Source organism: Podarcis filfolensis, assembly GCF_964270895.1.
Source record: "Podarcis filfolensis genome assembly, chromosome: 4".
Taxonomy (NCBI): Eukaryota; Metazoa; Chordata; class Lepidosauria; order Squamata; family Lacertidae; genus Podarcis; species Podarcis filfolensis.
The window spans coordinates 71667082-71679318 of record NC_139607.1 but is presented as its reverse complement, the minus strand read 5'-3'; the positions used below and the strand labels follow the sequence as shown (position 1 = coordinate 71679318).

Below are 12237 nucleotides of genomic sequence, written 5' to 3'. Positions count from 1 at the left end.
ATGCCTTACCTGTTTGAACGGGTAAAAAACTAGGAATAAGATGGAACTTGTTATCTATCTATCATCTCCCTCTCTCGCCCTCTCTCTCTCTCCCTCTCCCTCTCTCTCTCTCTATGTCATCTGTCTATCTATCTATCATCTATCTATCTATCTATCTATCTATCTATCTATCTATCTATCTATCATCTATCATCTATCATCTATCTATCTATCTATCTATCTATCTATCTATCATCTATCTACACACACACACACTGGCAGTACCAAACATTTCATCAGATTTTTCTTGTGTTCTGTTACACCATGTTGTAACTGAAAAAACCCCGAGCAAGTAGTAAAGAGATGAAATGACTACTATGTTCTTGTTAAGATTTCAATGGGATTTGTACAAAAGCACTTCCTGGTAGATTCTACTTATTGTTAATAAACAAAAGATATAAAATATCATTCAAAGGACTGATTTATTAAGTGCATAGTAAAAGCATGGTAAAAGTAATTTGATCCCAAGTGTTGTAAAACCAACAACTGAATGAACAACTAAGTTCACATGAATGTCTTTGAATTAAAATAAGTATATCTCTTCATTCAGCTAAGACATTTAAGATGCTCTTCAAAAGATTGTGTGGCATTATTCTTTTTGTACTCTTGACCAAAAACAATAATAGCTATCTTTTTCAAATATTCTCACTGTCACCTGTATTCTGTTGCTGTAACGTTTAGTTTGATCAGCAAATGGATCCAATGACAGGAAGTTAGTTGATTAATTTTTTAAAGTTCTTCAAAACAGATGACAGTCGCCTCAAAAAATCAAGGAAACGAAAAGGTATACAATTTTGAAGAATAGCAGCAAGCGACAGTATTATACATTCCACGAAAGTTTCCAGTGATCATGTACTAAACATGAACCAGATGAAGAAAGCACAAATTTGAATTACAGGCAGCTCGTTCTATTTATTCCAATACATAAGTCCACATCCGTGTTAATAAACAGGCCTGTCCTTGATTTCTTTCTTGATATTGCTTTCCTTCTATTAGCTATTTCCTCATATATTTGCTCAACCATATATGAGGCTGTTACAGCCATAAGTATCCTAGTGACCTAGGTAGTGCAAAAACTCTTTTGCTAACTGGCACTGTGGAAGAGTGATGAGCTTTACCTAGAAATCTGGCTATTCACATGAAGGTTCATGAGATAAAAGGACATTCTGAATATCCATGGGGGCCTCATCATTTTGTAAGTGCCAGATTGGTTTCTAGGGCTCCTCTCCCCCCAACCCCCAGCATCCCCTGGGGTTTATGTTTGTATAATCAGTGATATCTTAAGCACAGGAAGCCCTCATCCATCCTAACAGGGGAACAATAAGTTGTATGCAATCATACAACACTCTACATTAATATTGTCTTCGAAGGACACTATAAACCAGAGAAACAATATGATGAAAAGGGAAACTCTGAATCAGTACTCCCCAAACACTGAAAACAGCTTCAATTGAAAATATTGAAAGAGCTGCCTTCTTTCAATAAATAAAAAAGGTTATCCTAAAATAATTAAGACTAAAGGCAGCATTAAAATGCTGTAATTGCATCAGCATTGCTTTGATGGATGAATAGATTCCAGTGAAACTACATCAGTTCAGTAACTTTATTTCCAGTCAGGAATTAGCCAAAGTTATGAGCAGCTATTGATGATTTGATGTGCGGCAGCTTAGCTGGTCATCTTCCTAGATGTTGTTCTTCTTTGTTGTATTGCCTTTTTTTGGTCCAAGTAGTTCATGGTTTTTGTCACCCATGGAAGATCATGTGGCACACAGACCTTGACACCTCTTCTGGTGATTAAGCTGCAAGAGAATAGAAAGCAAATCACTAAGTTTAATTTTGTTAAAGAATTATTGTGGATTGTATTTCTGTGTGAAATGTGAAACACAGTGCTTTGGGCAGCTGTTCTGTGTCCACTAGGAGCAAGTGGAATCCAGCACAATGGGACTCAATGAGACTTATTTCTGAGTAGAAGAAGAAGAAGAAGAGTTTGGATTTGATATCCCGCCTTTCACTCCCCTTCAGGAGTCTCAAAGCGGCTAACAATCTCCTTTCCCTTCCTCCCCCACAACAAACACTCTGTGAGGTAAGTGGGGCTGAGAGACTTCAAAGAAGTGTGACTAGCCCAAGGTCACCCAGCAGCTGCATGTGGAGGAGCGGAGACACGAACCCGGTTCCCCAGATTAGGTGACTACCGCTCCTAACCACTACACCACACTGGTGTGCAAGTAGACTTGCAAAGGATTGCAGCTAAAATTTTATTGGCTTCCGGTTGGATTGGTGTCAGTAATAGGTTGGAAGTTTGAATGATGAATGCTGGACGCCATTAGATGCCTCCACTTAAAACAAGAACACAAGAAGAGCCTGCTGGATCAGGCCAATGGCCCATCTAATAATAATAATAGTAATAATTTATTATTTGTACCCCACCCATCTGGCTGGGTTTCCCCAGCCACTCTGGGCGGCTTCCACAGAGACCAAAAATACACAAAAATGTCACACATTAAAAACTTCCCTGAACAGGGCTGCCTTAAGATGTCTTCTGAATGTCAGGTAGTTGTTTATCGCTTTGACATCTGATGGGAGGGCGTTATTTTAAATTAGTATTTTAAATTAGTATTTTTTCCTATTGTGTTTTTATTGTAATTTTACTCGTGTTAGCTACCCTGAGCCTGGCTTTGGCCGGGAAGGGTGGAGTATAAATAAATTTATTATTATTATTATTATTATTATTATTATTATTATTAGTCCAGCATCCTGTTCTTGCAGTGGCCAAGCAGGTGCCATGGGAAGCATGCAATTGGGACCCGAGGGCAAGAGCATGCTGCCTCTGATAGGGAGGCAGAGCATAGCCATGATGCAATAGTCTCCTATATTAATCACATATTTGGTCACCCACCTAGACAGTTATCAGATAGAACATGGAATGAACATTGCATAGTATACACTGGTAATACTACTACTTCTAACTGGAATCTGTGTTTCTTTGGAAAGTCACGCAAGCATGTCTCTTTCTTCAGACTTGTAGGCTACTTTACAGTTGAAGATTAGGCAAGATACTTACATCACAGCTTTTACTGGTCTTGTTTGGGTTGTATAACTAGCAAATCTTCGGATGTTCATTTCATTTGTCTCCAAGGTTATACAGGAGTCGAGTGCCATAGTCTGAGATCCAAGCGTTCCTTAAAAAGAGATAAAATATAAGTTTAACTGGCATCAAATAATCAGGAACATCATCATCATCATCATCATCATTATTATTAGAATTAGAACTTATTTCCTTCCCCTCACCCTAATATCTCAGGGCAGGTTACAACAATTTAAAAACCTCCGTTAATATTAAAACACGCTATTGAAAAGTGTAAAACAACTTTAAAATACAAAAAAATAAAGGGGTTCCTTATAGGGCTTTTGTTCTTGCATGTCTGCAAGTGATTCTGATTCCTGTTGGTCTCCTAGCTATTGGATTTACAATACAATAAGGCACAACTGTTACTCATTTAGGGTGGTGATTGAAATCTCTCTCTCCCCCCCCCCCCTGAAAACTGCACTTCTACTGCAAGGAAAACATTTCTCAGCTTTTATCAATCCAGGTAGGAACATAGGTGCGCAGAAAAAGATTTCAGCATCCACATGGAAATTATCATTAGGAGTCCCCTATTTATCCTCTGAGAAGTACAGTTCTCAGAATTCCCAGTGTGGAGATGGATTGTTAAACTGCTCTGCAAATCGTAGCTCAGAGTGGGAAATAAAAGTATTCAAACAACTCTTGGCACCCTTAACAAACTACGCTTCCCAGGATATGAAAAGAACATACGACTATTATTAATAATATTTTAAACATACCTGTAATAATATATACACTGAAGAGCTCGAAAAAAGCGATGGTCAGAATGGCTGCTGTGTAGAGTTTCATGTTTGATCCTTTCCTGAGGTGATGGGACTACAAGTAACTAAGGGTTCCCCTCAGCAGATTTTTATAGCTCTCTGGACCCTTCCTTCCTGGACCCTTCCTGAGCAAGAGGCGTAATGGGGAGGATGAGAGGCGGAAAATCTGAGAACACACTTCAGGTTTGGTTTTTTTCTAGTCAGGTGAAGGGGGGGGGGAAACCTTTATCTCTGCTAGCCCCTCATCGACAGCTTTTTCCTGCCACAATGTGGTTACTGCTTTAGCACTTCAAAAGTCAGTTTTATTTTAGGAACAAAAGAAAGTTCTTTCTCTGCAGTGGAAACCAGTAATGTGTCTATGGTTTCATCTCGATGCTGCTCAGCGGAGCCACAATGCACCACACAAATCAGGGGGGAAATGTGTAGCTCAGAAAAGAGGCTCATGTGTACCAATGGAGAACCATAACAGGACTTCAAAGATCATCACTCGCTCCAGTTCTAATGATCGGGTGTGAGTACTGTTGGCCGTGGGAGCAAACCAGCACCACTGTCTCACGCACAAGGAAAATATTGGCAGGACTGTGGAAACCAAAAGCAGGCCAATGTGGACTGAGTGTGCTCAGTAGCCAGGGAAGGCCAACTGACTGGGGTGGGGAGAAGAAAACCAGGTTGGAGAGGGAATGACATATCCTGGGGGAGGGCAATTGGTATTCCGAAGCATCACTGCACCAGTGTGTTTGCACTGTGCCAACCTTACTCAACCCTGCCAGCACCAGCAATGTCAGTAGTGGGAGGTCGTGTAAGTGCCAGGACCTTACCCTGCCGACAGTGCTAGCTGCAACCCAACATGGAAACCCTATGCATAATACCACTAAATCTAGTTGGTTTAATAACAGTATTAGGCTAGCAAGATCTTGTGAAATCTTCCTGAAATCTCACAAGATCTCATGAGCTCTGTAAGATCTTGCAAGAGCTCAGTGAGATCTCACAAGATCTCGCCAGAATTTGCCATTGTTGCTGCCAGGCACCGCTGCACAATCCAGGTAAGGGAGGCTTGGGCGGTGGTGAAATTCTCAGCATGTTGTACGCTGAAAGAAAATGATATGAAAATGATTTACCGGTGGTATTTGACTCCTAGTAAGCTTGCAAAAATGTATAAGACAAGTGCAAATATCTGCTGGAAATGTAAGCAAATGGAAGGCGCCTTCTATCATATGTGATGGACCTGTAAGGTTCTAAAATAATTCTGGGAAAGCATGAACCACAAAAATCATACATCCACTGTTTCGTTCAGAATATTTTTTCTTTCTTGTTTTCCTCCTCTAAAAACTAGGTGCGTCGTATGGTCGCGTGCATCTTATGGAGCAAAAAATATGGTAATGATGTTCAAGTACCTTAACATTGGTTCAGTCATCACCCACACTGAATTTGTTTTGTAGGTGAGGCTGAAAGAAAGAGGTAAAGCAGTGTGAAATATATGCAGAAATTAATGGCTTTTGGAAAATGTTTCCATGGGCAGCTGTGCATATTAAAGGGGCTAAACTTCTGAATAAGAAAGATATCCCTACTTGGGATGCAAACGCTAAAATCTCTAGAGCACAGTACTTATTGGATGCTTTTGGAAGAAAATACCACTGATGCAAACAAGGGCCTAGATCAGGAGTGGTCAACTTGCAGCCCCCTCCAGATGTTGTTGAACTCCCATCAGCCCTACCAACATAGCCAATGGCCAAAGATTATGGGAGTGTAGTCCAACATGTGGAAGGTCACAGGTACTCCATCCATGAGATGAATGAAAGGTGAAGATATTGTCAGGGGCTGGGCAGAGGAGGAGGAGTGGTGGAGACTGCCTCCCCATCCTGACCCTTCCAGGGTGGAGGAAGAGGAAGACAGTAGAGATTTACAACAGTGGTTTACGGGAGTTCATAGCTCAGAGGCATATGAGGGGGGAAGTGGGGAGAGGAGTGGAGCAGCAGGCAGAGCTGGAGCAGCAGCTGGCTGACACATTGTCACTAGAAAGCATTCCAGACCCACCATCTCCCAGAACCCGGCGAGCCTTAAAAATAGGAGAGTAAAGAGATCGAAGACAGAGGGCACTTAGTGGCACCCGTAGAGGAGATGACAACGACGACGAATGAGGAAGTGGGAGAGAAGGGGGGTGGAGATTCACTCGGGACAACGCCATTATCCCAGAAGCTGGGTTCTCTAGACTGTCTCTGTAAAGTTTGAAATAAAAAAAGGACTGTAAGAGCCTTTTCCTTGTCTTTATACTTTCCTGGGCAACTAGCTGGGAGCCGCTGACAGCACCCTGACAGATATGTACACCTTATGTGCTGTAAGTGACAGGAGTTTAAAAAAGTGAAAGATGAGCTTTGGTATTTAAAAAATGTACATTTAATTTCAAATACTCTTATTAGATCTCTTAAAAAACCCATATAATTAAAAAGAACCCTTAATATTACAATTTTTCTGATTTATAATTATAAGATGAAACATCCACATACCCTGTTCTAGGTATTGTTGATGCCTGTTTTCATCAGGCTAATCGACAATATCTATAAACATTTGTTGGGGCAATTTCCAGAAGTAGTTTTATCTTTACAATATGAGCAAATACCAGCAATTCATGGACACTTTGTTGACATCTTGCTTTTCCACCTGATGACATCAAGGATATAATTAGGAACAAGTGTCTGTGTCTAGTCTGTGTAGCTCTAGAGTCTGCCATGAAATTACATGGAGATGCATTCCCTTAGAGTGCTGAATAGGGGAGCAGGTGGCGCTGTGGTCTAAACCACTGAGCCTCTTGGGCTTGCTGACTGGAAGGTCAGCGGTTTGAATCTGCACAACGGGGTGAGCTTCTGTTGCTCTGTCCCAGCTCCTGCCAACTTAGCAGTTTGAAAGCATACCAGTGCAAGTAGATAAATAGGTACCACTGCGGTGGGAAGATAAAAGCCGTTTCTGTACGGTCTGGTTTCCGTCACTGGGTTCCGCTGCACCAGAAGCGGTTTAGTCATGCTGGCCACATGACCCAGAAAGCTGTCTGTGAACAAACACTGGTTCCCTCGGCCTGAAAGCGAGATGAGCGCTGCACCCTATAGTCGCCTTTGACTGGACTTAACTCGTGTGTGTGTGTGTGTGTGTGTGTGTGTGTGATTATTATATTATCATGGGATTGGGAGTTAACCTGGTTGTCATCTTCGGTGTCCCCTCCAATCCTGTTGTTTTACACCTGTAGGATGAGATTCTGTAGAAAAAGAGACTGCTAAAATGTTCAAAACAAACCCCTTCGTTAAGTTAATGGCTTTCACAAAGTCCTTGTATCTTTTAGACTATAGATGACTGGCTGCCACAGAAACTAGTCTCTGGAGATGCTTCCAAAAGATGAGCTTTTACCTGACTGGAATGTGTCCTTGAACTCTGATCATGCCTCATTCTTGCCTGGATGGAGGACAGGTGTGCATTTTTATGTGCATGTAGAAACTAGCCTACTATAGAAACATACAATTTAAATTCATTTCTCCACCCAGAAGGGAATGCGGCCCTTGAGCTGATATAGGTTCCTTACTGCTGTGTAAGAGAACAATAGACCTGGGACCAATCTCAACTTGCAGCTGAAGCTGGGAACACACAGGTGCCCAATTCTGTTCTGTGAGAATCCAGTGTAATGGCATTGGGAAACCACCTAGATATCTAATGGGAGAACAAACTCTGTTGGAGTGTTAATGCTGCAAACCCTTCCATCTTACACACAGTCTGTTTAAAGGTGTGAATAAAACCATATTTCATGAAGACACCACTGTTTCCTGTGACTTTCATTCTATCATTATCAGATTATCAAGGACATGGTCCAGCCATCCAAAAGCACCCAAAGGAGGCAGGGCAGGGCAGGTAAGGGGTGTGACCTAAGGACTATCCTGAGGGCCAGACTGAGAGCTTTGGTGGGATGCATTTATCTTTCAGGTCTGGGGTTTTCTAGTCCCACCATAGGTCATCTGTTTCTATGAGCTGGCTTTCTGAGCTGAGTTTTCGCTCTGGTTTATGTGGCTTCACATACAGCTTAGTGATGTCACTGGGTCGGTTTCCACCACACTTTTTTTCTGTGCCTGAAATAATACTAACCAGTGAAATGTTAGAAAGTGACCATATCGTAACAGGAAAAAAGCTTCTGGTGAGTGACAGCACAGAAAAGTTTTGTTGGACAAAAATGATCAACTGCCTCTCATCCTCCCCATTACGCCACTTGCACAGGAAATGTCCAGTGACCTATAAAGGTCTGGTGAAGGGAGTCTTGAGTTACTTGCACTCTCATCACCTGAGGAAAGGTCCAACCATGAAATTCTATATGGCAGCCATTCTTGCCATTGCTTTCCTTGAGCTCTTCAGTGTATGCATTATAAGAGGTATGTGTGTGATTTTATTCTTCTATTCAGCAGTAGCATCCAAATTGCTTTTTGGGGTAAAATCCTTACATTGCTTTAGATAGTGGCAAAACAGCTTTCAGTGCTGCCAGAACCCTAATCCGTTTTATTGTGTATCCAGTTCCTGAAACAGATACAAGGTCTTGTTTTATGGATGATGATAAAGTATGATATATGTGTGTGCAGGTGGAGATGGGGAGAAGTTAGATTTGCTTCAAATTTAAAGGAGAGCCTACCTAATTTGCACATTCCAATTCAATAGGTCAAGTGAAACAGACACCCTTTGAAATACTCTGAATTTTGCAATGCAGTTCCCCCGATGCAGTGCAAAAATGCACATGCTGGGATAAAGTGTGCATAAAATGCCTATATTAGCAAAAACAACATACAAAAAATTGTTTTGTTGGGGAAAATAGGTTTGCAAGATGTGTATATTAGGCAAAACCACATAATAAATGTGCATAATATGAGAAATTATCCTTAAAGTGATGGCGAATGTTCATGAGGACTTAAAAAAAAGCAAACTGCTATAGAAATGTAGAGGACTGAACTTAAGACTGGAAAAATTAGAAACTAAGCAAAACCAACACTGGCACATTTGTTGATTCCAGGTGTGGCAACTCTCTACTGATTCTGTTGCATCCCTGAAGCATTTCCAGCTTTGTGGAAGATAAAATCATGTACTGTTGTTCTTATTATCCACATTTTTGTTGTGATCATAGAATCATAGAATTGTAGAGTTGGCAGGGATCCCAACTCTACAATTCCTCATACGGCTTGGTTTCCAGACCCTTGACCATTACAACCTGTTTGCCCCTTTAAATGTGTGCCAGGTGCTTTCTGTTCTTTCAGCTGGGTCCAGAGCTCCCTTATATTCAACAAAAAGGGTTCTGGGCATAGCTGATACTGAGCAACATACTCTGATGAGAACATGAACCACCTCTCTGCTTCTTGATGCAATTTCAAACTTCCTCTTCCAGACTGGTAATCTGCAATGGATTGCACATCACATGGTGGGATTATACTTTAAGGAAAACAAAAAATAAAATAAAAGTGAAAGCTTCATTTCCCCCCTCCTATTTTATGTCTTTTTAAGGAAGCCTTGGGTCTCAGACCAGGCCACGAAGTGTCTGTAAGTGGTATCGTGAAAAACCAATCAAGAAGCAAAGAGTTGTTGATTACGAGAAGCTGGAACATGGACTAGTGAAAGATGCAATGTGAGTATCTGTTTGCTATTATTTTGGCATATTCTTGTGGCCTTATAATGATTTAGGTCATATACAGCCAGAAGAATTCTTATGAACATCAAAAGGGGGACAGCTGGGTGGCTAATGGCAGACTCTCATGCCATCCTAGAATGCACTTAAAGGATAGGTAAGCATTCAACACCGAAGACCCAACCATGGGACCCTACTCAGGGCTTACCTCTATAAATCAAATAGTTCCTTCCTCCAAAACGTTTACCAAGCATGTGACATTTCACTAATTCCTACTAAATAAGTGCTGACTATACAGATTCTTAAAGGGACGCAGGTGGTGCTGTGGGTTAAACCACAGAGCCTAGGACTTGCCGATCAGAAGGTTGGTGGTTCGAATCCCCACGACGGGGTGAGCTCCCATTGCTCAGTCCCAGCTCCTGCCAACCTAGCAGTTCGAAAGCACGTCAAAGTGCAAGTAGATAAATAGGTACTGCTCCGGCGGGAAGGTAAACAGCATTTCCGTGAGCTGCTCTGGTTCGCCAGAAGTGGCTTAATCATGCTGGCCACATGACCCGGAAGCTGTACGTTGGCTCCCTTGGCCAATAAAGCGAGATGAGCGCCACAACCCAGGGTTGGTCCCGACTGGACCTAATGGTCAGGGGTCCCTTTACCTTTATACAGATTCTTATTAACTCTTACAAGTATAGTTATAAATCAATCTTATATTATAAAGATCAGGTCCAGGCCTTGTTAGCACTTATCCTAGCACACTTAAGCAGCGATTGCTAACATCAGCTTATCTCATCATGATCACAGCTCTCTTCTGCAATGTAATGCTAGGGTATATTGTCTAGTCTTCAACTGTAAAGTAGCAAGTAAGCTGAGGGGGGCGAAATTTCATTCCATGAGGAAAAACAAAGGGTTAATAATAGGTAATATTAGAGCAGTGTATATATGTGTGATAGAGAAGACTCGGGAGGGTCATCACCTCATAACGCAAGCATTGGTTCCATCTGTGCATGTGCCATGCATCTGTGGTGGCTAGGCATCATGGGAGGTGTAGTCCCCACAACATTCAAGCATCTTGAATGGCCGCCATATATGCATGGGAATGTTCAAGGTCTCAGAGAAAGAACATAAGAAAAACTAAAACTAGACCTTGCTGAGACGGACTAAAGTTCATTTAGACCAGCATTATATTTTTAAGACCATTTTCCCCTTGCAAGCATATCCCCACACAAAGCTGCTTACCCCCATAATGTGACAAACATGCATCCAAGCTACGGGTAGAACAGCCTTCCCTCACCTGGTGCCCTCCAGATGTTTTGGACTATGAACGAGAATATAAGCCGCATAACTTATTTGCATTGGCTTGCCTTTTGTTGTCTTGCAGATTAACATTAAGAGATGGTTCCAGGGTCTGTGCGAAGCTTGAACGTCCCTGGGTGAAGAACATCATTCACTACGTGGACAGAAAAAACAAAGTCCACAGAACCACAATGAGCATATCTAGTCCTCAGATCATGTCCAGCTAGACTTCAGCATGTCAGAAGAAGGGTGTGTCAGAAAGAAAATGAATTGATATTGATTTATATATATCTCAGTAACTTTGCATTAATGTACCATTTTTATGTTACTGTGTATTTTTGCAATATTTTGCTTAACTTGTCTGTTGTTGCTTCTGTTTTCTGTACACCGCTTAGAGATATCTTTAATAAACTATGCGGTATAGAAATTAAATAATCAGTAATCAAACAATGTCGAACCACCAGGTCACCTGTGGACCAGGAAATATAGTTTCTGAAACAACATAGTTTGGAATGCCTTCCTCCAGTCAAGCAAAGCCGAGTGAACACAGGCCATGGACTGCTGCCTTTCGTCTTAATTGCTTTAGTATTCTTTATTTATAATTATTATAAGACATCAGCTCATTCAATAATTTCAATTTTAGCTAGCTGTACAGGGCACATCAAAGGGAATGATGATAGCTCAGTGGTAGAGAATACGTCTTGGAAGCAGAAGGTCCCAGGTTCAATTCCTGGTACCTCCTGAAACCATGGAGAGTTTCTGCCAGTCTGTGTAGACAATGCTTAGCTAGACAGACCAATATATTATCATTTTCTATGCTCTTATCCCTCCCAGATCTAATCCCTGATCGTTTCCATATTTTATATGCTCTGTTGTTTTGTTGCACCCTGATTATGGCATTCCTTTCCTAGAGAAGCCTGCCTAGCACTTGCTCTGTCATCCTTGAGACACCACACAGATATTTTTCATTCTGCAAAGCCTTTTAGATTTTTGGTTCACATACTGCTGTTTTAACAGTGTTGCAATTTTACTGTTGTTTTTATTGTATTTTTATTGTATTTTATTGTATACTGACCTGGGATCATTTTTGTTGATGTAAAGTGTATAAGTGTATATAATACCCACATGAATGAATGAATAAATAAATAAATATGAGGTCACCCCATAGTTCCAGGATTATTTTCTATGTTTTTTTCTATTCCATCACACATTAAATATATATATATATATATATATATATATATATATATATATATATATATATATATTCAGGTCTAGTAATTTAGGATTCATTCAGAGGGAGGTCTCCTGCAAAGGTCTGATATATTCTAGAGACATAGTCAGCAAGCGGCCAAAAGGAGTATGACACATCTCCTAGCTATAAT

General features: G+C 41.0%; 2 protein-coding genes across 2 annotated transcripts; one reads left to right on the top strand and one right to left on the bottom strand.

The window, feature by feature from the left end:
• Window positions 1-444: 444 nt before the first annotated feature.
• On the bottom strand, window positions 445-4076 carry LOC310761810 (lymphotactin-like). The gene is made up of 3 exons (XM_083611999.1): window positions 3883-4076; window positions 3101-3218; window positions 445-1838 (listed from the first exon to the last, which is right to left on the bottom strand). The coding sequence occupies exons 1-3, from the start codon at window positions 3950-3952 to the stop codon at window positions 1706-1708; spliced, it is 321 nt and encodes a 106-aa protein (XP_083468125.1). The 5' UTR covers window positions 3953-4076; the 3' UTR covers window positions 445-1705.
• Window positions 4077-8132: 4056 nt separating this feature from the next.
• Window positions 8133-11997, top strand: LOC310761611 (uncharacterized protein). The gene is made up of 3 exons (XM_083611787.1): window positions 8133-8327; window positions 9442-9562; window positions 10938-11997. The coding sequence occupies exons 1-3, from the start codon at window positions 8258-8260 to the stop codon at window positions 11077-11079; spliced, it is 333 nt and encodes a 110-aa protein (XP_083467913.1). The 5' UTR covers window positions 8133-8257; the 3' UTR covers window positions 11080-11997.
• The last annotated feature ends 240 nt before the right edge of the window (window positions 11998-12237 follow it).

What these genes read in the sequence shown, in the direction of transcription:
- LOC310761810 (XM_083611999.1), bottom strand. Translation starts at nt 3,952, where the DNA reads ATGAAACTCTACACAGCAGCCATTCTGACCATCGCTTTTTTCGAGCTC. An exon ending in CAGTGTATATATTATTACAG is followed by an intron (nt 3,219 to 3,882) that starts GTATGTTTAAAA and finishes TCTCTTTTTAAG; the next exon opens with GAACGCTTGGATCTCAGACT. An exon ending in AGACCAGTAAAAGCTGTGAT is followed by an intron (nt 1,839 to 3,100) that starts GTAAGTATCTTG and finishes ATTCTCTTGCAG; the next exon opens with CTTAATCACCAGAAGAGGTG.
- LOC310761611 (XM_083611787.1), top strand. Translation starts at nt 8,258, where the DNA reads ATGAAATTCTATATGGCAGCCATTCTTGCCATTGCTTTCCTTGAGCTC. An exon ending in CAGTGTATGCATTATAAGAG is followed by an intron (nt 8,328 to 9,441) that starts GTATGTGTGTGA and finishes TGTCTTTTTAAG; the next exon opens with GAAGCCTTGGGTCTCAGACC. An exon ending in GGACTAGTGAAAGATGCAAT is followed by an intron (nt 9,563 to 10,937) that starts GTGAGTATCTGT and finishes GTTGTCTTGCAG; the next exon opens with ATTAACATTAAGAGATGGTT.